This window comes from Dama dama, chromosome 20, assembly GCF_033118175.1.
Source record: "Dama dama isolate Ldn47 chromosome 20, ASM3311817v1, whole genome shotgun sequence".
NCBI classification, from domain to species: Eukaryota; Metazoa; Chordata; class Mammalia; order Artiodactyla; family Cervidae; genus Dama; species Dama dama.
Genome location: NC_083700.1, coordinates 106869854 through 106896967, shown reverse-complemented (window position 1 = coordinate 106896967; position 27114 = coordinate 106869854). Strand labels below are relative to the sequence as shown.

The following is a 27114-nucleotide window of genomic DNA, read 5'->3' as shown; positions in this document are numbered from 1 at the left end:
ATCTGTTTTGTCTCATAATGAGTATTACTTACCCAGCTTGGTTCTGGTTTCTGTTTTCATGGAATACTTTTCTATCCCCTCACTTTCAATCTGTATGTGTCCCTAGCTCTGAAGTGGGTCTCTTGTAGACAGCATATATATGGGTCTTATTTTTGTATCTCTTCAGCCAGTCTGTATATTTTGGTTGGAACATTTAATCCATTTACATTTAAGATAATTATTGATACACATGTTCCTACTGACATTTTCTTAATTGTTTTGGATTTGTTTTTGTAGGTCTTTTTTCTTCCCGTCTTTTGTTCGCTTGTGATTTGAATGACTACCTTTGGCATTGTGTGTGTGTATTGTAGTTTTTTGGTTTGCCATTCCCATGAGGTTTTGATATTAGAAGTCTGTATATACACAAAGTTGTTTTAAGTTGCCGGTCTCTTTCCTGCCTAGAGAAGTTCCTTCGGTGTTTGTTGTAAAGTTGGTTTGCTGGTGCTGGATTCTCTTAGCTTTTGCTGTTCTTAAAGCTTTTGATTTGTCCATTGAATCTGAATGAGAGCCCTGCTGGGTAGAGTATTCTTGGTTGTAGGTTTTTCCCTTCATCACTTTAAATATATCATGCCATTCCCTGATGGCCTGTAGAGTTTCTGCTGAAAAATCAGCTGATAACCTTATGGAGACTCCCTTGTATGTTATTTGTTGTTTTTGATTAGACTTATCTATCTTAAAAATCTTTCCAAGAACCATCACTTGGTTTTGTCAGCCTTCTCTTTTCCATCTCTGATTTTATAACTATTTTTCCTCTCTCATTTTTCACCCTTGCTGTTTATTCTTTTTTCTATTGCTTTAGTCCTAAATTTTTGGGTTTTAAAAAGAGAATTCATATTGAGTCCTTCATATTTTTTACTCATTTATGCATATCAGTATAGTCTCATATATTCCTATTTTATTGTTATAATTTGATACTCAAATTGCTCTAGGTTTTAATCAGTAGAAACAACACATGCTTGTATAACTGTATATATAACTATATATAACTATTTATCATCTATCTATGTATCTTAACCTGTGAGTTCATATGAATTCTTCCAATCTGAGTTCAATACCTTGGGGTTCTTTCTAGCCACCTCCTTTTTCACACTCATAAACCCTTTAAGAGTGAGGAAACTGTCTCTCATTACACTCAGTATGTGTATTTATTTTCTCAATCACCTAGCATTTTGCACGAGGTACTCAATCACCCCGATTACAGCCACCCACTGTCTCACTTGCCCTGCTGCTGGGCTGCTTCACTGTGGCCCCCTCACCAGTGGGGTTCCATGGGCCTCAGGCCCACCAGTTATTCCCTTGTGCATTTATTCCTTTAATCACTAATGTCCATGCAGGAAGAGCAAGTGAAGATGGAAAAGAAGGGGTGAATCTGTCTTCAGTGAAGATGTTTATTTTCATTCTAACTAATGCTATTACAATGTATTTCTGCCATTATTTCACAGTTTCTACTTAGTGTACTTCTCCCGCCCCCCACCTTGCTTTCCATTGGGTGGCAATGGAAAATTTTCTTTTACATGTTTAAAAGTTACATATTCTACTTTTTAAAATTGATGTTACTCAATACTAAACATGCTTGTTTTCTCCTTGGTTTCTTTAACTGTCATCTAAATCTTCTTTCTAATAAGATTTAGTCTTTGCAACCCTACCATGTTGATATTTTTTTAGAATTTTGGCTCTGGGTTGTTAATATACTTCATTGTTTTCCTTTCCTTCTCCTTCCTCTCTTTTCCTGTCATCTCGATCTTCCTCAACTTATGTATTATGTCCCAATAAACCCAGTAGGATGAAAATATTTTAAGTCAAGAAAGCATTTATCACGCCTAATCTCAACATCATAGCTTAGTGATTCTACCTTAAAGGTGCCCAGAACACTTAAATTAGCCTGCATTAACATTAATTGGGCAACACCATTTTCTTGTTTTTGTTCAGTTGCTAAGTCATGTCTGACTCTTTGCTACCCCGTGGACTGTAGCCTGCCAGGCTCCTCTGCTCTGTCCATGGGATTTCCCAGGCAAGAATATTGGAGTGAGTTGCCATTTCCTTCCCCAGGGAATCTTTCTGACCCAGGGATTGAACTCTTGTCTCCTGCATTGCAGGTGGATTCTTTACTGCTTTGCCATAGGGGGTTGTACACAAAGCCTGTTCTATAATAAAGTGTTGACTGTCTCATGTAATTTACTGAATATTGTACTGAAAGTGATAAACAGATGGGTTGTATAGATACAGAATGGTTACATTGTCTCAGTTGTTTACCCTTCTGATCTGTGGCAACTGGGAGCTGTGGCTGCTGCCACTGCCCAGCATCACAAGCAGCTACCCTACATATTGCTAGCCCAGGAAGGATTGAAACTCAGAATTCGAGTGACTTCCCTGGTGGTCCAGTGGCTGGGATTTCACCTTCCAAAGCATGGGGTACAGGATCAATCCCTGGTCAGGGAGGTAAGATCCCACATACTTTGTGGCCAAAAAACCAAAACATAAAACAAGTAACATGGTAACAAGGTCTAAAGACTTTAAAAATGGTTCACTTTTTAAAAAATATTCAAAATAAAAATACAAACTTTGATAGTTTCTACTGACTCTGTATCATCATTTTTACATCATCATAAAGTTGAAAAATCATAAACCATTTTACGTTGGAAACCATCTGTACAAATTTTGCCAAATAACTCATTTGTTCACTCTTACTTCCTATATATCTTTCCATGTCTAAATTTACTTTTCATATTTTGTAGAATTTTAAAAATTATTTATTTTGGGGTCTTTGCTGGGCAAGGGCTTTCTCTAGTTGTGGCGAGTGGGGGCTCCTCACTGCAGACCATGGCTCTGGCACACGGCGTTCGTGGTTATGGGGCACAGGCTAAGTTGCTCTGTGGCATGTGGGCTCTTCCAGGCAGGCAGATTCTTAACCACTTAACCATTCTAAGACACCAGGGAAGTCTCTCTTTTTCATATTTAACCACTTCTTTCTAAGTACATCTTAAGTGGATCTATTGGAAAAAATTTGAAGCCTGTATCCCTGAGAATATTTTTTTATTCTACTTTCATGTTTGTCTTGCTATAAATTTTGAGTTCAGCTACATTCTTTTCCTTCAGCATTTTGGAAACATGTTTTGACTTTTTTCACCTGAGGATACTGTTAAGAAACCTGATGTCAGTCTGTTTCTTGTTCTTTTGTTATTGATCTGCTGTTTCTCTCTGGGAGCTTTCACAATTTCTCATTCTCTTAGATGGTCTTAATTCTCTTACTATAATGTTTATGGTATGTTTTTCTTAATCATCCATAAGCTCCTTCATCTTTAATTCTCATCAACCTATTATTATTTCTTTGAATATTTCCTTCTCAGACTGCCATTTATTCAGACGTCAACACTTCTACCCTAGTGCTGTGCTGCCCTGTGTGTGTCCATCTCTTGTAACCCTTTCCTGCTTCCTTTTGGTAAGGGCCCTGGGATGACACTCCAGCTGATGGGTTTTGACCTGTATGTGTCTATCACATTCATTATATTTTCCATACTTCATATTTCCACTTGCTTCTTGTTCCTGCTTCATACTGCTAATATTTCCCTGTATATTTACTTTGCTTTATTTTCAATTCTTGGTTAGGCAGTATATGTAGTTTGCTGTCTACAGGGGCCAGGGTTTGCTTATTTTTGGCCTCTGAGCTCATGTCCCTTCACAGCACTAGCTCTTCTGCCTGGTAGTATTTATTGGGGAAAGGGCAAGGCCAATTCTGTCCCTTCCATTTTAGAAGGGAAGGTAATGACCTCTGGGTACCTCACCATCACTGTCAACCACTCCACCAGCAACTGTTCTAAGATTACTTTCAGAGCCTTGGGAAGCAGCAGTAATTCCTAATTGTCATTTCCCAATGCTGGGGCTTTGGAGGGAAAAAAGTTTTAATCCCAAGAGCAGCTGCCTAGCCCACTCTCTTTTCACGCCAGCAGAGCTTTTGTGCTGACTCAACAGTGTCCCTCTTACCCCAGTGACTTGGTTGCATCTCATGTTCACCAAGAGTAGACGTCTCACTGGTGTCCTACATCCTCTCACAGTTTCTGATGACCTTCGGTGTCCTAGGGGTTGTTACAGGATTTGGGGAGACTTCTTGGTGTGATTTTTGGTGGTGGTCCCTCAGATTTATGCTACTGTCTAATGTGTAATGTTTTTCTAGGGTTAATTTTAGGGGAAGGGAGCCAGTAGTCTATGCCACCTCATTGTCTTCATAGGAATCAAAGCCCCCAGTATTATCTTTGCTGACTTTTATTTTCAATCTCTGTATGAATCCACCTGCAATGTGGGAAACCTGGGTTTGATCCCAGGGTTGGGAAGATTGCCTGGAGACGGGAACGGCTACCCACTCCAGTCTTCTGGCCTGGAGAAGAGCTGGACACGACCGAGTGACTTTCACTTTCACGCTATATTTTAGGTGTCTTTTGTGAATATAGTTTTACAGTTACATCCAATCTGTTAACTTTTGTTTGGAGGTGGTAGTGGTGGTTCTTTTAGCATCCAATCTGACTTCTGCGTATTAAATGATCAGATCTTTTAATGCTGCAGTTCTGCCTGTATTCTTGCTTTCTGCTTGGCTGATTGAAGTGTGTGTGTTTGTTTTTCCTTGCCTCTTGTTTAGATGTTACATATTCTAGTTCTGAATTCTTAGTGGCTTTCTCAGTATTTTTAACATGAACAGCTGACTTAAACTCTTAAAATTAATTGGCATTTTTACTGCCCTTCTATGAAAGGACCTACTTTCATTTCAGTTACCACCCTACCCATATCTTAAACGTCATTCATTGTTCAGTATTTTAATTCCATATTTTTATTCTTTCCCCCAAGTAATACTACTTGAGAACTAGGCCAGATTCCCTTGGAGTGTCAGCTCACCTCAGCAGTGACTAGATCCTCCTCCCCTCTCAGCTGGCATTTTCTTTGAGAAGCCACCCTTTCCACGTCCCTGGCTCAGTCAGTCTGTGCTAATCTCTGTGTTCGTCTCAGGTACACTTTCAAGGGCATACCAGCCTCTGTGCTAGGAACTAGAGATATGACAGGAAGATGACACGAGGGCTTCTGGAAGGCTAAAGCTGACACTGCTTTTCCAAATAAGAATATGGTATTTAATAGTTCCAAAGAGAACCATGTTTAAAAGTGATTCCTGCTTTTGGTAGAGATAGCTTGGGATTTTGGAGCTGTGGTAGGAATAGAGCGGTGCTGTGATTTCTCCATGGCTGCCTGTCGTTGGCGTTCGTCGCTGACGAGCACAAGCAGATCACGGGCAGGGTGACAGGGACTCGGTCTGAGGCACAGGTGATGGAGACTTGTGTTCTGTCTCCATGTAACAGGATCAGCACGTGAAGAGTGTTATAAAACGTAAGATGGCCCCACAGCCTCATGAACTTCTAACCTCCTACTTCTAAGTAGGAGACAGATGGCAGAATGGTGTACAGTGTAAGAGGTACGTGGGTCCCTGTAGGCCCAGATGTAACCACAGGTTTTAGAGGGAGAGAGATGCTAGGCTGCTGGGACCTACTTGAAGGCTGGCGCGCACTGCCTGGGGAAAAGCTTAAGCTGCTCTAATGGGATGGCACTTTAATCTGCTTTCATGCTTTAATTTCTGTAGCCAACGAATAAATGCCAAGAAAATCATGTGACTCAGGTATTCCCATGATTTGATTCCCCATTTTGGGCTCTACAGTTCAACCTGGGAGCCCAGGTCTGATTCCAAGTATATATTGACATTGTTTTTCTTACAGGTATTGGACTCCTTCAGAGATTCAGGGTGTGAGTGGTTACCATGCAGATTACAAAGATAACAACTTTCCTCCATGTGGCCATATTTCCAGTTGAATAGTAATGTGCTGTAGTCATTTCCAGCACAAAGTTTGAATTAAATACTTTTTGCACTGAATTTGTCCTGTCTTTTCCTTTTTTTGTTTTTCTTTGATCACAGAAATAAGTGTTTGAAAAATCTCTTCCATTTTCTGGGCTATAAGATATGGTAACAACTGAGATACGGCTTGTCAACAGTCAGGTTGGAAGTTCCCCCACATACAGATCCAGAAGTTTAAGTTTCAGGCTGCTACTGAGTATTCCTCTCCATGCCCCCAAATTCCCAGGCTACACACTATAGGCAGTCGTACCTCTGACCCGGATCCCTAAGCACGTTGCCCTTATCCTAAGGGAGGACCTGAATTATTGGTGTCTGCTCTTCAGAAAACAAGCGAACAAAAACCAGAGCATGTGACCTGGAAGTGTGTGGCCAAGACTGTGGCAGGCCTTGGCTCTCTGCAGCTGCCCCCCTGCAGCCCACGTGGCTGCCGCGGAGCCCCGGGCTGAGGCGTCTCTGTCAACCCTGGTGGCTTCCTCAGGCCCAGGGAGGCCTGTCACAGAGAGCCCAGGCCACAATCTTAACACCAGCCATTACTTTTTAAAAAAATGCTTTGGCTAGCACAATACAGTTCATTTCTCTCAACACGATCCAATGTCCACCCTGGCAGAGCAATCTGCTAGACAGTGGTTCAGGAACCGGCTGCCTCCACCGTGGGTGTCTCTCCACGGCTGCAGAGTCCCCCGCCAAGGGCTCCTCTGCGTCCGGCCGGCAGGTGGAGGAAGGGAGTGAGGGTCACAAAGAAGTTTCTAATGGGTCGGGGTGGAAGACGGAGCTCCTCCCTTCTGCCCATGTTGTGCAGAAGGCTGGAGATGTACTGAGCTATGTGTCGCAGAGAAGGACCCTGGTTTGGCAAACTGCTGACCTCTGCCACACGCCACTTGAAGGGCTTCTCCCTGAGGTGATGAAGAGGAGCTGGGTGTCTAGGTACTTTCCTTCTTTGTCACCAAATCCAACTGGTTTGCAAAGCTCTTAGAGCTGAGCTGCTGAGGGCTGTTTGCCCCCTTGTCAAGGGTACGATATGGATGCACACATTATCTGAGGAATTAATAAAAGATAATTAAATCACAGTTGCTTGTGAGGTGTGGGTTCTAGGCATCAGTATGTTTTAGAAGCTGCCCAGGTTATTCTCATGTGCAGCCAGTGAGAACCACTCGTGTGGATACAGAGGAGCGTGACTGTCAGACGTGTGGGGATGAGGGGGACCCAGAGTGTAGCTCAGAAGGTTAGACCAGGGCACAGCCGTGACTTGCCAGCCAGAGTTTCCTATCTGTGCTGAGAACTGGGCAGAAGGCTGGCCTCCCCAGGAAACATAACTTTAGTTTTGTTCCTTGTGACCGAAAAGGTCTGATCAGTTAACCTCCAGTGTCAAACCCGACAGCTCAGAGAGCCCCCCAGGATGGAGGGAGGCGGGGGCTTCACCTGTTTGGCAGCACTCGGACACAGAGGCTCACACCCCATTGGGCCTCTGTGGGAGGCCTGAGCGTGGACAGCCCGGCCCTGGCACTGGAGATACTGGCTATTAAGTAGCCACCATCAGCGCCAACCACAGACTGGGGGGTGACGTAGGTGAAAGGGGTTACAATGGTGGCACGGCTTTGACCAGAGGCTAAACAGGGATCCGTGAACCTCAACACAAATTCCACAAAGGCGTCACGGGCCTGAGCCAGGCTCCCCAAACCCTCCTTCCCAGACTCATGGCTCTTGACGGCATACAACTTCTTTCCATACCTATTTGTCTTCAGAGAGCAACTCTGTGTGTGTGTGACCACCTGTTCTGGCTCCTTTCACTGAGCAGATGGGCTGAAGGGAAGCTGGAAGAACCAGACTCTCCCCACTTTCTTCCTTAGAAGGCAGGCCCGCGCCACGGCCTTCCAGGCTGGCGGGGTTTTCTTGATTGTTGCTTCCTGGCGACCAAGTACTCTCCCCACACAGAGCACTGCGCGCTTTGAGAAACGCGAGGATGCCCTCTACTGGCCTCCCTTCTGAACAGAAAATTTAAGCTGAAGGTTTTTGAGGGTGGAGGAGTATTTAGTTTGGTCAAGGCAGGGGCTACCAGGCTCCTGTAATTCAGTTGTTTCTGAAGGGTTTCTTTGGGGTGACAGGGTTATGTGGAAGTAGCCTAGCGCTCCCTAAGCCAGTCCGAGGATTTCTGCCTCTTTCTTGAGTCAGGCCAGAACAGGGGCATGGCAATCTTCTCAGTGCAAGACTCCAAGCCAGGAAAGAGGCACTGGTTTTGTTCCTTTTTTTGGTGGGAGGAACAGGGGGATGAAAAATTATTATATTCATCTCTGAAACAGAGATAAAGATATATCCTTCAATGAGCCATGGGTGAAATAAATAAGATGTAGCAAGGAGGCCCAAAGAAAACCAGAAAAAACCAGTAAGTTATCAAGTCCTGTAGCTCCTTGGTGAATCCTTCAAAGCTCTCCTAATACAACACCCTCAGCAAGTCCTGACCTCCCGCCCACCAGCGGCTCCCGTGCAGTCGGCTCTGCACACCCCAGCCCCAGCGCCCCCCGCAGACTCGAGCACCCACTCCTCCAAGCTTCCTTCACCCTCGCTCCTCTTCCTGCCACAGAGCGTGCGATTCTAGACCAGTGGTTCTCAAAGTGCGGTCCCCAGACCAGCAGCGGCGCACTCTGGGATGGTGTTAGAAAGGCAGATTCTTGTTTCACCCCAATCCCACTCAGTCAGAAACGCAGTGGTGGGGCCCGGCCACCCGTTTTTAAAGGGTGATCCTGCTCTAGACCAAGCACAAGCTCTGCTGGGCCTCAGCTCTAATTCATTCATGGACAGTGTGTGGACTGAGTTACTTCTCAGATGCCTCGTTTCTGCTTCTGTAAAAACAGAACCAGTACCCTCAGCTGGTGTCACCAATACCCTCACATGTGCACAGGGTCTTGGGGGGACAAGAGTTCCCTGGTCCTTCTCTCCTGTCCCTTTCCTGGGAGTCCGAGACTGGACAGCAGCCTCTTTCCACCTGACAAGCTCACCAAGCTGTCCCTCCAGCACGGCCCTGTCCTGGAGGCAGGGGCTGAGCCCCACTGCTTTGGAAACCAAGTGGGAAGGCCAGGGGCCCAGCTGGGTGTCGGGGCCCTGTGTGTCCCCAGCTGGTCCATGGGGTGGAGATGGGCAGGAGGCGGGTGTGTTTGTGTGCGTATATGTATCAATTCTGTGTTCACAAAAGGCTGAAGAAATGACAGAAAACTCCCGTCCTGAAAGACAAAAGGAGCAGCTGGCCAGAAGGGGCCTGGCCGCCCCCGAGGGAGAAGCCTAGCCCTGCTGACCACCCGTGCAGATGCCAGGCCCACGACGGCCTGTCGGAGGCATCATAGGCACCGAGGCTGGCCCCGAGCGCAGGTCGGCCACGAAGCGCGCGGCAGCACACGCGACAGGCAGGCGTACAATTAAATAGCACGTTTAATCATCTCACGACAGACTGTAGTGCAGTAGTATAAACCGGAAGTTTCTTTTTAAAAAGCCACGTCCCCAAAGCTCCCACTCCTCAACACCCAGACGTCACAGTGGAGGGACCGGTTCCTCGTGGCTGAGGAACAGGGCCAGAGGGATTCAGAGGGTCTCTGTTCCACCAAGCTCAAAGTCTCTCCAGGTCAAGGTTGCCTTGTGAGGAGCCAAGAGCCCGAGGAGGAGCTGATGCTCACACTCACTCTACCACACACGTGCAGGGACACAGAGAGAAGGCGCTCGGACAGGCGGACACAGCGGAGACCGCGGGGGGCAGTCACACATGCCTCTCATGCCAGGGCAGTCCAGGCTGTCTGCGCCGTCTCCTCTGGGCACAGGGAGTTTGGGCCTGATTCTGGAAGCAGCCAGGGTGGCCAGGAGGAAGACGGGTGGCAGCCTGTGCCCAGCCTGGCGACTGCGACCCACCAGCCCCGCGGCCTGGGGCCCGCTCCTCTCCGGAAGCAGCCAGCCCTCCCCTACTCAGGCAGGGTGAGGAGGGGGCGCCACTTCCTCCGAGCGGAGAGAGAGAGGGCACGCTCCATCCCAAAGCAGAGAACAAGGAACATGCCCGCAGGCAGGCAGGCAGGCTTCTGCGGCCAGCAGCTGGCGGGGCTTGGTTTTGTTCCCAGGGGTGGGGGGCCCAGTCAGGCCTCGCGTGCAGGGGCCCCGGCGGCAGCAGTCCAGCCGACAAGGAGCTGGAGAGGAGGCCAGGAACCGGCAGTGTCCACCCTTGGAACAGGGGAGGGGTGCAAAAAAGAGGAGGCCCTGAGGTGAGGACATTTTGAGGGACCTACCAGACGGGTTTAAAGAGGAAACCTCTTCGTTCACAGCTTCATTCAGGGGTTCCTGGAGAATGTCTCTGGATTCAAGTACCAGCGGCTCTGGTTGAGGGTTTTGGGATGGAGTGACCAGCAGAGGCTGGGAGAACAGCTGCCCTCCGATGCGGGAGGTAGGAGAACCAGCCTGGCGATGCTCTGGACCCTGGCACTGCCAATCCCCACCCTGAGGAGACTGACCAGGCAGCTACAAGATCTCCTCGCGGGGGTTCCGGGCCTTCAGCGGGGTCTGCCCATTGGGCACAGAGCCGTTCTGACCATGCAGGAGCTTGCCCTTCTCCCGGTCTGGCCACGTGAAGATGGCATCGTCACTGTCCAGCTCGGACTCCGAGCGCATCAGGCTGCTGCTCAGCGCCGGGCCTTTCTGCTTGACGCCTGCGCGGGAGTCAAGGAGCCGGGCATCAGGGGCTGGGAGCCGCACCCTGCGCCCCACCAGCCCAGCCCGAAGAGGAGCAGAGCGGCAGGGCCGGTCATGGTCCTCTCCTGCGGGCAGGAGGCTACCCGCGTCCTCCCAGGCCTGGCTAGACGGAGCAGGGAAGCCTCAGGGAGCAGACTGCAGACCCACAGATCAGCGTCCGCTGCAGATTCTCTGCCTCCAGCATCTATTCGCTTCGGTTAGTCCACCCAATGACATGCTCTGTTCTCTCTCCTAAATGTGGGGTGTTTCACCATCTCCCTTCATGCACAGGGCAGAGGTCTGTGGGAGGCAGGCAAGCAAGGAACAAGCACTGAGACTCTAGAGACTGAGCTTCGTCAGCGGACCCTGGCTCAGCCGGGATGGAAAGCACCGCACAGCTGCTGGCGCCGTGAGGACACCACCAGAAAAAACGCCTAAATCCTCAAGCTGACATTCAAAACTTCCCATAAACTCATCCCCACCCATCTTCTAGCCTCACTTCCTCAACCCCATTAACAACTGTTCTAAACCAAACATTTCTGCATTTCTTCTCCAGTCTTTCTTGTTCACAGATCCTCAGAGAAGATGCGTGGGGACCATCCTTTGCTTCTCCTTTTCTCTCACACCCCTCGGTAAACATATGAATCTCAGCAAGTCTTCCCCTCAAGTCTGTCTGGACTCTGCTGCTCTATCTCAGCATCTCTCCACCATGAGGGTGTTCTATCCAGTTTCCTCTCACCCACTCTTGCCTCTCCAATTCCTTCACATGGCAGCCAGCTGTCTTTTTAAAATGTAAATAAATCTAACCGCACCATTCACACCTCCCCACTGCTCTTAGAAGAAGCCCACAGCAGGGTACCTGCCGACCTGCCCAGCCCTGCACCACTCACCCCACACTCACTGCATCTTCCGCAAACGCCCCCTGCTCCAAACGCCCCCTGCTCCCTCGGGCAGCTGGGCCTTCAACTGACCAGCTTGGCCTGCAATCCTATTTCTCAGAGCCTTTGTGTGCCTCACTCTCCTTCTCGTTGACACTGGGGTCACAGCTTTAATGTTATTCTTTACAAATACCTTCCACTATCACATTTTGTATATTTGTGGATTTGTGTGTTTAATGTCTGCCTGATATAAGCTACACAAAAGCATCATCTATTCAGTTCACCGTAATATAACCAGTGTCTGGCTTAGGTCTGGTACACAGTGGTATTAATGCATATACAAAGATGAGTAAGATACACTCCCTACCCTCAAGGGTATTATTGACTAGTAAAGGGACAATAATAGAATGGGAAAGACGAGAGATCTCTTCAAGAAAATTAGATACCAAGGGAACATTTCATGCAAAGATGGGCTCGATAAAGGACAGAAATGGTAGGGACCTAACAGAAGCAGAAGATATTAAGAAGAGGTGGCAAGAATACACAGGAGAACTGTACAAAAAAGATCTTCATGACCCAGATAACCACAATCGTGTGATCACTCACCTAGAGCAAGACATCCTGGAATGTGAAGTCAAGTGGGCATTAGGAAGCATCACTATGAACAAAGCTAGTGCAGGTGATGGAATTCCAGTTGAGCTATTTCAAATCCTAAAAGATGATGCTGTGAAAGTGCTGCACTCAATATGCCAGCAAGTTTGGAAAACTCAGCAGTGGCCACAGGACTGGAAAAGGTCAGTTTTCATTCCAATGCCAAAGAAAGGCAATGCCAAAGAATGTTCCAACTACTGCACAATTGCACTCATCTCACACGCTAGTCAAGTAATGCTCAAAATTCTCCAAGCCAGGCTTCAGCAATACGTGAACTGTGAACTTCCAGATGTTCAAGCTGGATTTAGAAAAGGCAGAGGAACCAGAGATCAAATTGCCAACATCCGCTGGATCATCGAAAAAGCAAGAGAGTTCCAGAAAAAAGATCTATTTCTGCTTTATTGACTATGCTAGAGCCTTTGACTGTGGATCACAATAAACTGTGGAAAATTCTGAAAGAGATGGGAATACCAGACCACCTGACCTGCCTCTTGAGAAACCTGTATGCAGGTCAGGAAGCAACAGTTAGAACTGGACATGGAACAACAGACTGGTTCCAAATAGGAAAAGGAGTACGTCAAGGTTGTATATTGTCACCCTGCTTATTTAACTTATATGCAGAGTACATCATGAGAAACGCTGGGCTGGAGGAAGCACAAGCTGGAATCAAGATTGCCAGGAGAAATATCAATAACCTCAGATATGCAGATGACACCACCCTTATGGCAGAAAGTGAAGAGGAACTAAAAAGCCTTTTGATGAAAGTGAAAGAGGAGAGTGAAAAAGTTGGCTTAAAGCTCAACATTCAGAAAACTAAGATCATGGCATCTGGTCCCATCACTTCATGGCAAGTAGATGGGGAAACAGTGGCTGACTTTATTTTTCTGGGCTCCAAAATCACGGCAGATGGTGATTGCAGTCGTGAAATTAAAACACGTTTACTCCTTGGAAGAAAAGCTATGACCAACCTAGACAGCATATGAAAAAGCAGAGACATTACTTTGTCAACAAAGGTCCGTCTAGTCAAGGCTATGGTTTTTCCAGTGGTCATGTATGTATATGAGAGTTGGACTATAAAGAAAGCTGAGTGCAGAAGAATTGGTTTTTGAACTGTGGTGTTGGAGAAGACTCTTGAGAGTCCCTTGGACTGCAAGGAGATCCAACCAGTCCATCCTAAAGGAGATCAGTCCTGAGTGTTCATTGGAAGGACTGCTGTTGAAGCTGAAACTCCAATACTTTGGCCACCTGATGCAGAGAGCTGACTCATTTGAAAAGACTCTGATGCTGGGAAGGATTGGGGGCAGGAGGAGAAGGGGATGAGAGAGGATGAGATGGTTGGATGGCATCACTGACTCGATGGACATGGGTTTGAATGGACTTTGGGACTTAGTGATGGACAGGGAGGGAGGCCTGGCGTGCTGTGGTTCATGGGGTCGCAAAGAGTCGGACACAACTGAGTGACTGAACTGAACTGAAAGGGACAAACAATAAAATAAGTGATATAATACAGTGAGAGAAATGCCAAAACAAACACGTGGGAGAAAGATGAGTACAACTTTTAATTGGCAGGTTAAGGGTTGGATGAGAAAGTAGTTTCTGGACAGAAATACGAACCAACGAATACGGTTTAGAAAAGAGAGACATCAGCAAGGAGGAGGGCCTCCGAGAAGCACACTGACGCGGGCTCGCCAAGGCCACCGTCTACCAGAGCAAAAGTGAGTCGCCCAAGGGCTCAAAGGGTAGAGAAACCTTGCCACAGCAACAAACACGACTTTGGCTACCTCGTGGAGGGTGTGGTGCAACGTTTTTCCCTCTGGCCTTCATCCTCAGGATCCCTCTGGGACGCTCTGGCGGTACTTCTGTGGTTCACCAGCCCCCCTCCAGACACTGCCCCACCGTGCTCCCGAACCAAGCTGCCTGGGTGCCGACAGCCAGACTGCCTACGAGCCTTTACCTTCATCTCATATGTCTTTCCTCCCTCACTACAGTGAAATTCCGAGGGCGGAGCCTATGTCCTAGAACTCTCTATACAGTCCCCCTACAGCCTTTCTAATACAAAGCTTTAAGTATGAGAGATGTTAAACAAACACGTTGTGAAAAAAACCAGTTCTACTTGCAGAGTGTTTGGGAACAGCTCTCCAGAGAGTCCAGCTCCCACACGAGGATAAGGCCTGCACCAGGACCTCCATGGTAAACGGAACCTCACCAGTGAGCGTGCTCAGACAGGAAGGGGAGCCCTGCACCTGCCCTTGCCCTCCCAGCCCATCCCCGAAGCTGCCTCTGTGCCTGTGCAGCTGGAGATTCCTCGGCAGACGAGCCCAGTGCACCTGGGCCAGCCGGGGAGCAGCCCTCCACCGCTCTAAGAGTCGTGGAGCCTGTGGATCTACCTCACAAACACAGGAGAGAAGAAAACAGGAGAGGAAGGCTGGCAGGAAAGGACCGCCAGCTGGCAGACACTGGCTTTGATCTCTTCACAGCCTCACCCTGTCTGCTCAGAACGGACAGACTGATCAGGAAAAAGAGACCAAGGTCCTTGAGCTCAACCTCAGGGGCAGCTTGAAAAGCTGAACTCCAGGCAGAAACCCTAAGGGGAAAGAGCAGGCCAAGGAGAGCAAGAGGCCGAGCCCCCTCAGCAAGGGAAAGCGGCTGAGGAGTGAGGCCTGGAGGCCGAGCTTGTCCAACAGGCAGGTTCTGCCCCCACGGGGCAAAGCGGACCCTGGTCCTCATCAGGGAGGGGACAAGATGCTTTTCCAGCACAAACAGCTGCTGGCAACACGCCTGGGGGGAAGGGTGATGGTGGCGGCTCTTCGGGTAGAGCGCACCCGTCTACCAAGGGGTGGCTCCGCACCCAGTTCCCGACATACCTGCTCGGGACGCTGGCTTCAGTTCCAGGCTTTCCTGATCCGTGGCATCCAGGATCTTGTACTTGCTTTTCCTCTTCGGTTTTCCTTTTTGCCTGAAAAACACAATCCCTGTCTCTGCTCAGGAAAGAGGGTCTGTGTGAGGCTCAGGTCGCCACCCACAGGGGACAGCCAGATGGCATGTGGGGCCCGGGTCCAGGGATGCTGCTTAAGGGAAGAGCTGCTTCTCCCTACTTCTCAGCTGGGACAGGGAGCAACTGTGATCTCTTATTCAAGTATTCCTCACCAACTTGGGAAAAGGTAAAGGAAACGTTATTATCTTAGACAGATTGATTAAAAATGTAAATAAAATGAAACCCCTATCCTTGGAGGGTGGAAGGTGAAGGAAAGCTTAAACCAGCAATGTTGTCAACGGTGGTTGTCCTGGACTGGTGGGAATTTTTTTTAGATTCTTTATTGCTAAGTTTTATTGTGAGGTTATATCACAGGTTGCATTTCAGCTCTGCAACTTATTAACTGTGTGCCCTTGGATGGATGATATCATTTTCCTGAGCAAAGGCTGTTATGCCTATTAAAAAAGATATCACCTATAAAATGTCATCATGGTACTTGGCACACAGTAAACACAGAATTGACACCTATTATTAATAATGATGAGAAAAATAATAAATATTATTCTCAAATATTATAAGACTAGATAGGAAGACTAAATGAAAAAAACCTGAAAGACTTAATCATGACTAACCTAAGTCTATAATTACAAGAAAACATACACACACATGACTCTCAAATCGAAGGGGAGGCAGACAAATTAAGAATCCATGGGGAACAGTGGTGAGGCTGAGGTGTGGAGTACTAAAGCTCACAAACCCTAGAGACAGATGTAAGCCAGGTCTATGCCCCAGGCCCTCCCAATGCCCACTCAGCCACAGCCACGTTTTCCAGGTTGCAAATCACTGCAGTGACAGCCACTCACCCCCTTAGGAGCATCAGAAGGTAAGGAGACCTTTTTTGTGCATGCTGTAGATGGGCATGTAACAGCGACGGTGAGGGAAAAAACCCAGGACTTAGCGCCCCCATGCAGAAGGGCCAGATATCTCTCCAATGAACAAACATGTAATTAGGAGCCTGAACAAATTTACAGGGCAAGTGCATCTTACCTCTTACAACAACAGATTACAGTCCAGGACAGGATCCCCAAGCCAACAACAATGAGAAAGGAAGCAATGATAACATATAACACGCTCCACTCTGCCAAGAAAAACGAAATGGTAAGGGTGGTGGAGAGACAGGCTAGAAGGGAGGTCTGGGCTGCCCAGCTTGGGCAAGACAAAATGGTCCCCAGGGCTCCCCAGGGAAGATGAGACCTTAGAGATAAAAGCAGCTGAAATTTGAAACGGTGTTTCCTGGCTTGGCTCTGAGACCCTGGGGCAGCGGGGCAGGCTGCAATGAGCTTCAACAGAGGAAGAGAGGGGAGTGGAAATCTACGGGCTTCCATGGGCGAGAGCACACAGGCCCTCCGAAAGGGCAGGAGGCTGTACAGCTGGGCTCATTTATGCTGCGTTTTGTGGTTGGTCTGATTTAAGCTTTGTTTCGTTTTAAACAACTGCTTTAGGGGAATTCCCTGGCGGTCTGGTGGTTAGGACTTGGCACTTTCACTGCTGAGGCCTGGGTTCAATCCCTGGTCAGGCAACTAAGAAAGAAAGATCCAACAAGCCATAAGGCCTGGCCAAAAAACAACAACAAAAGAAAACCACAAAAAACTGCTTCAGAGCTTTCCTCTAACCTTGAACAAGTGCGGAGGAAGGAAGTATTAAGTCCTCTGCAAACAGCAAATACACAAAGTTCTTCTCCCTGCTTGCTCATCTGCCTTGGAAACACCAACAGCCACCCACTCAACTCAGAGCCTCAGTCAGTGCCAAACCAGCTGGCACAGTCAAAGCAGGAAGCTCACCACAGTTGCTGTCTCCATCCCTCAGCTGCACCTTGATGAAATTCTCCATCCAAAAGGGGTCACAGACACAGCGTTTGGTGAATGAATCACAGTGGCCATGGTCAGAGCAGTTCAACTGGCACGCTGCAAGTACAGGAGAGGGAAGCAGGGCCACAGGGGTCAGAGCTGGAAGATGACCGCCTTCCGGGGCCCATGAAAACGGGACGGGACCCCCAGATCACCATCATGGCTGGATACAACCGGAGCAGTCAGAAAGGCTCCAGACTGTTTTTACTTGCTATTTTCCATATCAGCAGTTCTTAATCTTTCATGTCCCACAGACCTTCTTCCCAGAATAATTAATTGCCAAGATAAAAGACATAGTATTATAGAGGAAGGAGATTATACTAAACATGTTTTTGAAGAATTTAAGAATATAAAACTTTAAAGATGTCTTTATTAAAATATTAATAAGATTATAACAGTGTCTGACAACTGTTATAATTCTGAAGTAGTGATGAATAAAAAGTGCTATTTCATCGAGTGGTATGAAACAAAACTATCTGAATTTCTATTGCCATAAAGTCGCATGTTCTCTTAATACTACAGTAGTTTGTGATTGAGGAAAAGAGTAAATTTCAGTCAGAGGCTCATGAAAACAAAGATATAATTAATTTTTTTCCCCCATTTGAATTCACAGCTCCTCTGAACGCTGTCTCAGGGGCCCAGAGACCCCAGGTGAAGAAGCTCTGCAATGAGTTGGGACTCTTTCATGATAATGGTAGTGGAGGAAAGTGACTATTTCCTCATTCCCAGAGAACCAGAAATGAAGCCCCAGGACAGCAGGGATGACAGGTGAGCTGCGGGCACTGGGCAGGCTCTCATTCCCAACTCCCCACAACTACTCACTGACAGTACTGATTTCCAGCGCTCTGAATATCAGAAAGTCTGCCTTTTGCTTCTGCAGCTCACTCTTGAGCATCGCTGCCACCTCCTGGCCTTTGAAGATCTGGTGAGGAGGCTCATTCTGAACAAAAAATACCATCTTGGTGCTGCGGAGACATGCAACAGTATGAATGGGCTGAGGCTGTCAACTGGACATTTGCTAAGTACCTTCTGTACGTGCCAACACTGTGCTAAGTACTACACACATTCTCTCACAGCAAGTCAGAGTGAGAACGGGGCTGCCCAGCATCACCTCCCTTCTACAGAGGACAACATGGGGCTCAGAGGGGTTAAGCAGCTTGCCCAAGGTCACACAGTTAATTATGGCAGAGCCAGATCCCAACCCTGATATGCCTGACTCCAAAGCCTATGCTTTTAGAAAAGCCCTAAGCTGCCCTAATTAACAAGACGACCTATTCCAAAAGGTAACTGGAGGTCAGAAACACAGGGATTTAGTTTTGGGTACATCCTGCTGTCAGCCTTTTAACAGCTGAGAGTGTAGTGCTGTTGGGTTTGTGCCTAGACTATCTATAAGACAAACCACAGTGTTTTCTAAAACGTAAATTGCTGCATGGTATCAAAGCATTATCCGCAGGTCAAAACATGGCCAAAGTGATAATGACCACGGCAGCAACAAGGAAAGTCTGACATGATGGTGTGGCTGGTACAAGACTATGTTATTCTAGGTCCAGATCTGTTTGCTCGCTGACTGTCAACTTCTGTCCAAGGTAGACAACGTCTGAGCTCACTTCTGGGTGGCATGGAATCTATTCACTAGGCCTTGGCCTCCATTTTTGGCAGCCTGCTTTGTGACTCCATATAGTCTCATAACTGAGGGCCTGGACCAGCTTCGTTTAGTGTAATCCCAACTGTGTGTATTTATCTCAAAGTGTCATAGAAACAGTATCATCTTCTATGTGTGGACTGACATGAAAGTTTGGGAAGTCCTTTCCTAAAAGACCTTTAAAAGTTCACTACGTAGTGAGGCTAAAAATGGGGTATCATAAGCTCCAGAATCAAGAAACAAATCTTTCCCATAAGATCTGTGGTCATCTCTCATGCTACATGTAAAATAGATGATTAGTGAGCACCTACTGTATACCAAGGGGACTCCACGCAATGCTCTCTGGAGACCTAAACAGGAGGAAATCTAAAAACGAGTGGACTCTGACTACCTAGAGGGGCAGGGTGAGGCGGGACGTGGGAAGGGGCTGTGAGAGGGAGGGGACATTTGTATGCCTGTGGCTGATTCATGTTGATGTATGGCAGAAACCAACACAATATCGTAAAACACTTATCCTCAAATTAAAAATGAATTAGTTAAAGAAAAGAGTGGATATGGGCTTATGTGTAACTGATTCACCGCTGCTCAGCAGAAACTGACTCAACACTGAGAAACAACGACAGTCCAGTGAAAACTGATTTAAAAAGACGTGGCCGTTTCTCACATTTTCTCCTAGTGACCTAGTTCACGCTTACAGTTTCCATTTCCATCTACACACAAACAACCCTCAAAGCTTTATCTCCTCTCCCCATGTCTCTCCTGAGTGACCAAACCTATACCTACAGATGCTTGCTGGAGTATTTACACCAGATCTACCACAGACATCTCAAACCTAACATGTTTCAAAATAGACTGATAATAATTACTAACTAACTCATTATGTGTTAGGGAGGGACTACTTAAACATTATCTTATGTAATCTTCACCAAGCCTTCAAAACGGCTGCTAGAATTTTTATAGGTGAAGGACAGGTTTGGAGAGATACAGTCACCTGCCCACTGTCACAGAGCTGCCCCTGACAGAGGCCGGGCTGCCTGGGGAGAGGCCCATGCTCTTTCCCATCGTAATAACACTCTCTCTCTCCCTCCAATCATATCCTCCTCCTGAATTCCTCAGCAAAGCCCATCAAGGCCAAACCAGAAACCCAGACGCTTGTCTCTCCCCTGTGCCTCAGATGCAGTGACGGCAAGTCTGCAAGCAGCCCCGTCCACAGCGCTCTCACCGGAGTCTCGCCACTGCTTTGTCCCAGCCAATTCCCACCAGCTTCATCCATCCCGGCAGCCACCTTCCTGTTCCTATTCCCAGGCTGCTAAGCAGAGCTTCAAAAGAAAGTCCTCATCATCATGCTGTCTCCGATCCAGTGAACCCTGACTGCATATCAGATTCACCTGGAGGGTTTTAAAATTTAGGTGCTCAGACCTTACTCCAGACCAACTGAACCACCATCTCTGGGGGCGAGGCTTGGGGGATGGTACGTTCATAAAAGCTCTGAGCGACACAGCTGTGCGGCCGGAGCTGAAACTGCTGCTCACCTCCTGCCTCTGACCTTGGGTGAGACTCCAGTACTGCCCAAAGCCAGCATCCTTTCCTGGGGTGGCTGTTCTCAGCCTTCCCCACTTTCCTCAGCCTGTCCACTTCACTCTTACCTCCTCGAAGCAGATGGCCTTGCCTCCAGTTTCAGAGAAACTGGACGTTTGTACTAACCCTTTCAAATGTCGTCCTTCTCTACTTCTAAATTCACCCGTAAGAGCACATCTTCCCTCCTCTCCTCCCATCTCCAGAGGAAGTGGTGCACCTGCTCTGTCCACAGCCAGTCCCCCAGAACTACCTCCATTTATAACCCATGTCCCCACCATCTACTTTTCTTCTACATCTTTCCCTCAGTCTATAAAAATGTTCAAGTATTTCCCATCTTTAAAAGGTGTTCTTTTGAGCTCGTCTCCCATATTGTTTTCAACACCAGCCTCTTCGAAGAGGCATTGTACCGTCTCTGTACTCTCAAACCATGAAAAAGCTTTGCTCCCAGCATCTAAGTGAAATGATCTCACTTGAGTTCTGATGATCTACTAATCACAAACTCAAAAGGTCTGTTTTGTGTGCTCACCACACCTGTCTCTATAGCACCTGAGTCCTCTGGCAGCCCACCCGCTCACTGCCAGCCTGTCTCTTAGCTTCCAGCAGGCGGCTCCCATCTGGTTCTCCTCCCACTTCTCTGACTGCTGTTTCTTAGTTTCCTTTGCTGGCCCTTCTTTCTTTGCCTTCCTCTTAAATATTGATGTTCTCCAGAGCTCTGTCCTCAACCCTCCTGACACTCTCCCAGTGTGACTCACCCATCCTCACGGCTTTAACCCTGCCTGTACCGTGACTCCTGACCTCTGCCCTTTCCTCCCACCTCAGGCTCCAACCGATACATCCTACCACATGGTGAAGCATCTCCCTATGCAGCCCGTGTGAAAGTGTCTGTTAGTCACTCAATCATGTCCAACTCTGCAATGCCATGGGCCGTAGCCCACCGGGCTCCTGTGTCCATGGGATTTCCCAGGCAAAAGTACTAGAGTGGGTAACCATTCCCTTCTCCAGGGGATCTTCCCAGCCCAGGGACTGAACCCAGGTCTCCTGCATTGCAGGCAGATTCTTTACCGTCTGAGCTACCAGGGAAGCCCAAGACACCCCAAGTTCAACAGTCAAAACTGAACTCATTATCTTTTTTTTGAAACTGGTTCCTTCTGTATCCCTAATCTCAGCGCCCACCATCTATCCAGGCATGCAAATGAAAATGCTCATATCTGACAGTTCACTCAGTTTCACTCCACAAGGGTCACTAAGGCCTACTGATTTACTCTGAAGTTCTTTTAATTTCCTCACATCTTCTGCCATTTCTACGGCCACTGCCTCATTCGGTGTTAGCACCCTTTCCTAGACTAGTCCAAAAGCTTCCTGATTTGTCTCCCAGCCTTTGGTCTCTTCCTATTTTAGTTTTAGCCTCCACACTACTAACCTCCCTTAAAAAAAAAAAAAAGAACTAATATCCTTGCTTCAAAAATAAACAAAAACTTCACATACAAAACAAACTAACTTCGGAGTCCTCCCACCCAAACTATTCAAACTGACCTGCCTGGCCTGCTTATGACTGTCCTGAGTCTACAGAGAAAGCCTGCTGTCCACCACATCTTAGGGCCGGGTAAGTGCTCTGAACCCAACGGCTTCTTCCAGAGCAAATTCTACGTTCATATCACAGGAATACTGTTCATGCTGTTCCTCTATGCTGAATTTCCTCCTTGTCCTTCTATGCTTGATCAGTTTAAGTTTTACTTCTGGAAAATCTTTGAACTACCTCAATCCCAAATTCTCCTGAAAAAATAATCACCCTTGCCTGTATCTCCATGATAGTGTTACCCAAAAACTGGGTTCTCCTCTAGGTGGTATTGAGCCAAAAGACACAACCAAGCCCCAAAGGTGAGAAGAAGGAAGAATTTATCACCTGCGGCAGGTGAGGAGAATACCGGGGATCTTTCCCAAAGCAGTGTCTCCCTAAATGGCAAAATTGGGGAAGTTTTAAACTAAGGGGACATGCACATTCATGATGGGGCTTGAGCACAGAATTAAGCACAGAAATGGGACATAGGTCGACAGAGTCCAAGCTTTAGCTGATTGAAATCATGAGGCTCAGAAAAAGTCAATATGATTTCTTAGGTTCCAGCTGATCTGGTGAATGAGTGCTTCAGGATATCTTTACCACTGGAACAGAACTGGGAGTCTTTACAACTGATTTATTATTTTTGCTATTGTTACTTCTCTTCCCTGAGAAGAATCACTGGGTCCTGAATTCTTTTTTCGCTTTGGTCACACTGCATGACTCGTGGGATCTCTGTTCCCCAACCAGGGATTGAACCTGGGCTGTGGCGTGAAAGCCTAGAATCCTAACCACTAGGCCACTAGGGAACTCACTGTCCCTGCATTCTTTCTTCCCTTAAGATCATTAATTAGTGAGACCTCAAGGGCAAGCACTGTAGCCAGGTTTAGATCATAAAATGGCTTAGGCCAAAAATGGCTTAAGCTAAGAAAAGCCTGATTCTCTTTTTCTGGGGACCTCCTACCCTATCTACTTCCAACTGGCCTTCTGTCAAAGCCACTGTGCATTATGTATTTACTTGATCATCTCCCTTACTAAAACATGGTCTTCAAACATCATGGCCCTCTTCTGACCTTGTAACCTGCTGCAGTGTCTAGCACAGGGCACATGACCTGTCCTAAAGAGTACATTTCTTCTTTGTTAAAGAAATGAACACCATGAGTGGTTCCTGGTCAGAGAGCCCACTCTTCTCTATCTACCCACGCTACTTGATCAGCTCAGGCAAGAAGCCCAGGGGACCCCTGGTCTTTCCTCGTCTCCCCCCATTCATGCCCAGCTACCTCTGCTCCGTGTACGGCTGAATCTTTTGCACAATGATGTCGGAGTCCAGCACCCCCAGGAGGACCCCAATCTGGCGGATGAACATCCCCTTCAGCCTCTCAGTTAGCTGACTGACGTTGACATCCAAGATGATCTCCACCAGGTTGTTTTTCCTGGGATCTGGAAAGCATGTGGATCAGTCATGGCTTTAGAAGTAGGAGAGTTAACACAGACCTGCCACTGTGCCTGTGCGCTGGCCCAGGAGAGAACGTGGTGAGAGCATTCAGAAATGCAAGTGACAGCCTTCAAAACGGAAAGGCCCCATGGTGAACCCCCCATTGCTTCGTCCTGAGCCCGGCAATCTGGGGCTGGCTTGGAGAGCCTCTGGAGCATTCCTGGTCTCTGCACTAAACTGAGAAACACCACATGTGTGCTGGGGCCCAGACCAAATCAATGGGGTTTAGTGCTGGAAGTGGGGAAAAGAGAAACACTTCAATGTTTGTTCTAAAAGTCTCCGCCCAACTGGCTTTGCTGAGCTCTCCAGACCAAGTGGTGGGTGTCCAGCAATCTCTCCTGATCCAACCTGATTTTCAGTGACTGCTGTACTTTGTATGCAATAACGGGAGGGAAATTTTCTATGCCAACAATCTTACCAATGGGAATGCACCTGCCCTACAGGTTTGAAAACCATAAACACGAAGGAAATCCAGGCAGCCAAGAAACAAGGATTTCCTTAAAACAACATCACAGCAGACAATGTTTTCACGACTCTAGAATTGTGAGACCATTATGTCTTACTTTTGATTATGTCCTAAAGACTGCTCTATATGTGGAAGTTAAAAGTGGCTATTCAGAATATCTTCTTCACATACTTGATGCACCATTTGTCTGTTCTGATGCATCATTTACATAATTAGAGACTATCTGTGATGTGATTTTAAACACAGAGGAGACTTCACAGTGTCTTGGCTGTTGTCCTTCAGAGAGGCAGGGCAAGGACTGGAAGACCTGCCAAGATCCCTTCCCTTCTAAGACATCTGTACATAAGCCTGGCCTTAAACCTAATAAAGAGTAGGTTTAAAGTTTATACCTTCTCATCAGATGCTCAGGAATTTATAACACTCTATCCCACCCTGTACTCATTTCCTCCCTAATACCAAATTAGCCTCGAAACAAAACAAAAACATGGTTCTATTTAAGAAAGGAATTTTATTTCTGCAAATCTGAAAAATGTAAAGGACACCAGTTACTTTACCTTCCCTGGGGGTTGTCAGATAAAGCCTGAGGCTCAACTTACAAAAATAAATTGTTTTCTGCAGCTGGGTGCTGATGAGACATCATGACTCAAGTTATTCCTGTGCTCAGATTCCCAAAGCACCCTGAGCCCTCTGTCATCAGTCACATGTAGAGGAGAAAGTGCTGGCACAGGGGCCCAAAGGCCTGGCTCTGACACAATGGCTGTGTGAAGCTGAGCAAGCCCTGCCCTCTCTGAGTTTCTGTTTCTCCGTCTGAGTTAAGCAGGGGAGGTCCATGTTTCTGTGTGCGTAGGAGAGGTCTTGGTGGAACAGAGAGTCTCTACAGTTCTTAGCTTGGGGATTCTAGATTGTTTTAAAGCTGGATATGCCATCTGGCGCTGTCCATGCTGTGGGGGAAGGGTCTCAGGATCCAGGCCCTGCTGGGCTGACCCAGCAACTCCACTCCGGCTCCTCACTAAATGAACTCACCAGGTTTCACCTCCACCGTGGTCCGGTCTATGTCACTCTCACCCTTTGCATCTGTCACCTTCAGGTGAAATGTGTAGGTCCCCTCGACCAGGTTGGAAAGAAAGAGGACAGGGTGGTGGTCAGAGTGATTTAACACCTCCTGTGGGGTGGAACGATATGGCAATGTTGCAGAACAAAACCATACTCCTTGCATGGGAGTCAGCTGCGTCTGTCATAGCTAAGCCCCCTCTGGGTAGATGGCTTTGAGTTCCTGCTCTGTGATGGCATCACAACCCACAGTGATGAGGATCAGAGAATAGAATTACATTCTGTTCCACATGAGCTTGAGGGGTGACCCTAGGCAAGCCATTTAATCTCCCTGGATTTCAGAGCACAATCCAGGTTTGACACAAGAGACCACTTGGTTAAAACAGGTCCGGGACTGCTTGACTCAGCCTCCTCTCCCCATCTCACCACCTGACCCGTGGAGCTCTCCACCTCCCGGCATACTTACCCCTGCTGCTGGGCTCCCCTCATCTCGAGTCCAGAGGTAGCTGACTATTCCTTTGTCATCTGAGGACTTGGAGCCGTCCAGCTCTGCTGTGTCCGTGGGCAAGGTAATTACCACATTCCCAGCTATCTTGGCTACAGGTGCTTCGTTCATTTCTAAACAAAGAGAAACCATTGAAAAAAATATATCATTCAGAAAAAAAAAGAAATGCTTCTTCATGGTGCTTGTGAGAAAATTAAACATCAAAAACATCCTAACTGAAGAACCATTTTAAGTGCTTATCCACACCAGCAATGAACAGTGTAGAGTTACCACCACCAGTGCCACCCAGAGAAATGGTCCCTGACACTGTCTAGCAGAGGGGACAAGTACAGTGTCTTCCTAAATTCTCACAGCAGCCTCCCTGGAAGGAATCCATTTCTCTGCTTTGGTGATAGAAGATGATTGGAAACAAAGGCCTAAAGTGGTTAAAGCCCTGAAGTTCAGGTTTCATCAGCTGATACTACATATTATCTTCAAAATGAGGCTTAAAATGTTATTCTCTGAACATCTTTTTTTGATTCCTTCCTTAGCACTTTAATAGGGGAAAAGGAGAGAGACACTTTTCTTCCCGGGGCCCCACCTGCAGCTGTTTCCTCAGTGCGTGCTCTCCAGTCACTGAGTTCCAGGTACTGTGTTGGGGGGTCATCTGCATATCTGATAGTTTTTCCCACTATCAGCTTATGGGCCTCTCCCAAGACCATTACTGATCATCGTGCCCGCACACCACAGCAAGGCTAAGCCACTCCTGTTAAGCTGGCCTCAGCGTGCAGGCTCCCAGGAGGAGCATAGGAAGCAACAGTGCGGGGCAGTCATTCTACGGCTGGACAGCAGGTGTCACTGCAGCTAGCAGGAGAGCTACAGAGACCCAGGGACTTAGCAGCAGAGATAAAATAAAAATGCAAAGGGAAAAACCTTAATTCTCTTCCTATTCAACTGAGGAGGGAAGACGGGAGGGAGGGAAAACAAGAAGCTAAAATTTACCTTAAAAGCCACTCAACCAAAGACCGTTTTAGAAAAGCAAATAACAGCTGCCCTTATCCCTAACTTTCTTCTCTACCTTTTGTCTCTAGTCAATTCTTCAAACAAACAAGAGATGATGGATTCTTTACTTATCTGACCCAGAGGCTGCTGTACCAACCCAAGGCGGCAAGATATACCTTCTCTGACAATGACATTCACAGAGCTCTGGCTTTGCAGGTTCCTCTCATCCTTGACGGTCAAGGTGAACACGTAGGTTCCCACTTGCAGCCCAGTCACAGTGGCGACACTGCTGTTAGCATTCTCGAGCTGTGCCCCGTCAGGTCCCCTAGACAAAGAGAAACCAGAGGGAGGAGTTGCACCTGTCTACTGTTCTCCTGTCCCCGACTCAGCAGGAGCAGACAATTACTGCCTCAGCTAAGACATGAACTATTGTTTCCTTCACCTCGAGAGGGCATGTTTAAAAATATTCCATTTGGACAGAGTGTCATCTGGCCCCAAAAATACAAGCTACCTGCTGATCAGAAAATTCCATTCACCTGCTTTCAGACACTTTTAGCCTTATCCTTTATGAGAGCTTCTAGAACATCCAAACTCTGTGCTGTTCCAGTTTGCAAAAGGAAGAAAGTGCTCTGAGCAGGTCTCTGATCAAAAGAATGATTTAAGAGTCATGTTTCTGAAAAGCATTTCTGGCCCAGTAGTTGGTTCAGCTCTTGCCAGCAAAGAAGCAAAATGCATTTCTTAATCACACGCCAAATTCCCTCCTGCTGAAAAGTCAGGGAGAGGAAATAGGCCAAGGCTGCAGAGAGCA

General features: G+C 47.3%; 1 protein-coding gene across 2 annotated transcripts in view; it reads right to left on the bottom strand.

The window, feature by feature from the left end:
- Positions 1-9328: 9328 nt before the first annotated feature.
- KIAA0319L (KIAA0319 like) overlaps positions 9329-27114 on the bottom strand; it is a 94790-nt gene continuing 77004 nt past the window's right edge. For both annotated transcript variants that reach the window (XM_061122421.1, XM_061122419.1), the window contains exons 13-21: positions 26483-26631; positions 25287-25438; positions 24794-24932; positions 23090-23249; positions 17857-17999; positions 16969-17091; positions 16175-16265; positions 15018-15109; positions 9329-10602 (exon numbers count right to left, since the gene is read on the bottom strand). In XM_061122421.1, the coding sequence (XP_060978404.1) occupies positions 10415-10602; positions 15018-15109; positions 16175-16265; positions 16969-17091; positions 17857-17999; positions 23090-23249; positions 24794-24932; positions 25287-25438; positions 26483-26631 (1237 nt within the window). In that variant the 3' untranslated portion in view covers positions 9329-10414. The remainder of the gene's footprint in view (positions 10603-15017; positions 15110-16174; positions 16266-16968; positions 17092-17856; positions 18000-23089; positions 23250-24793; positions 24933-25286; positions 25439-26482; positions 26632-27114) is intronic.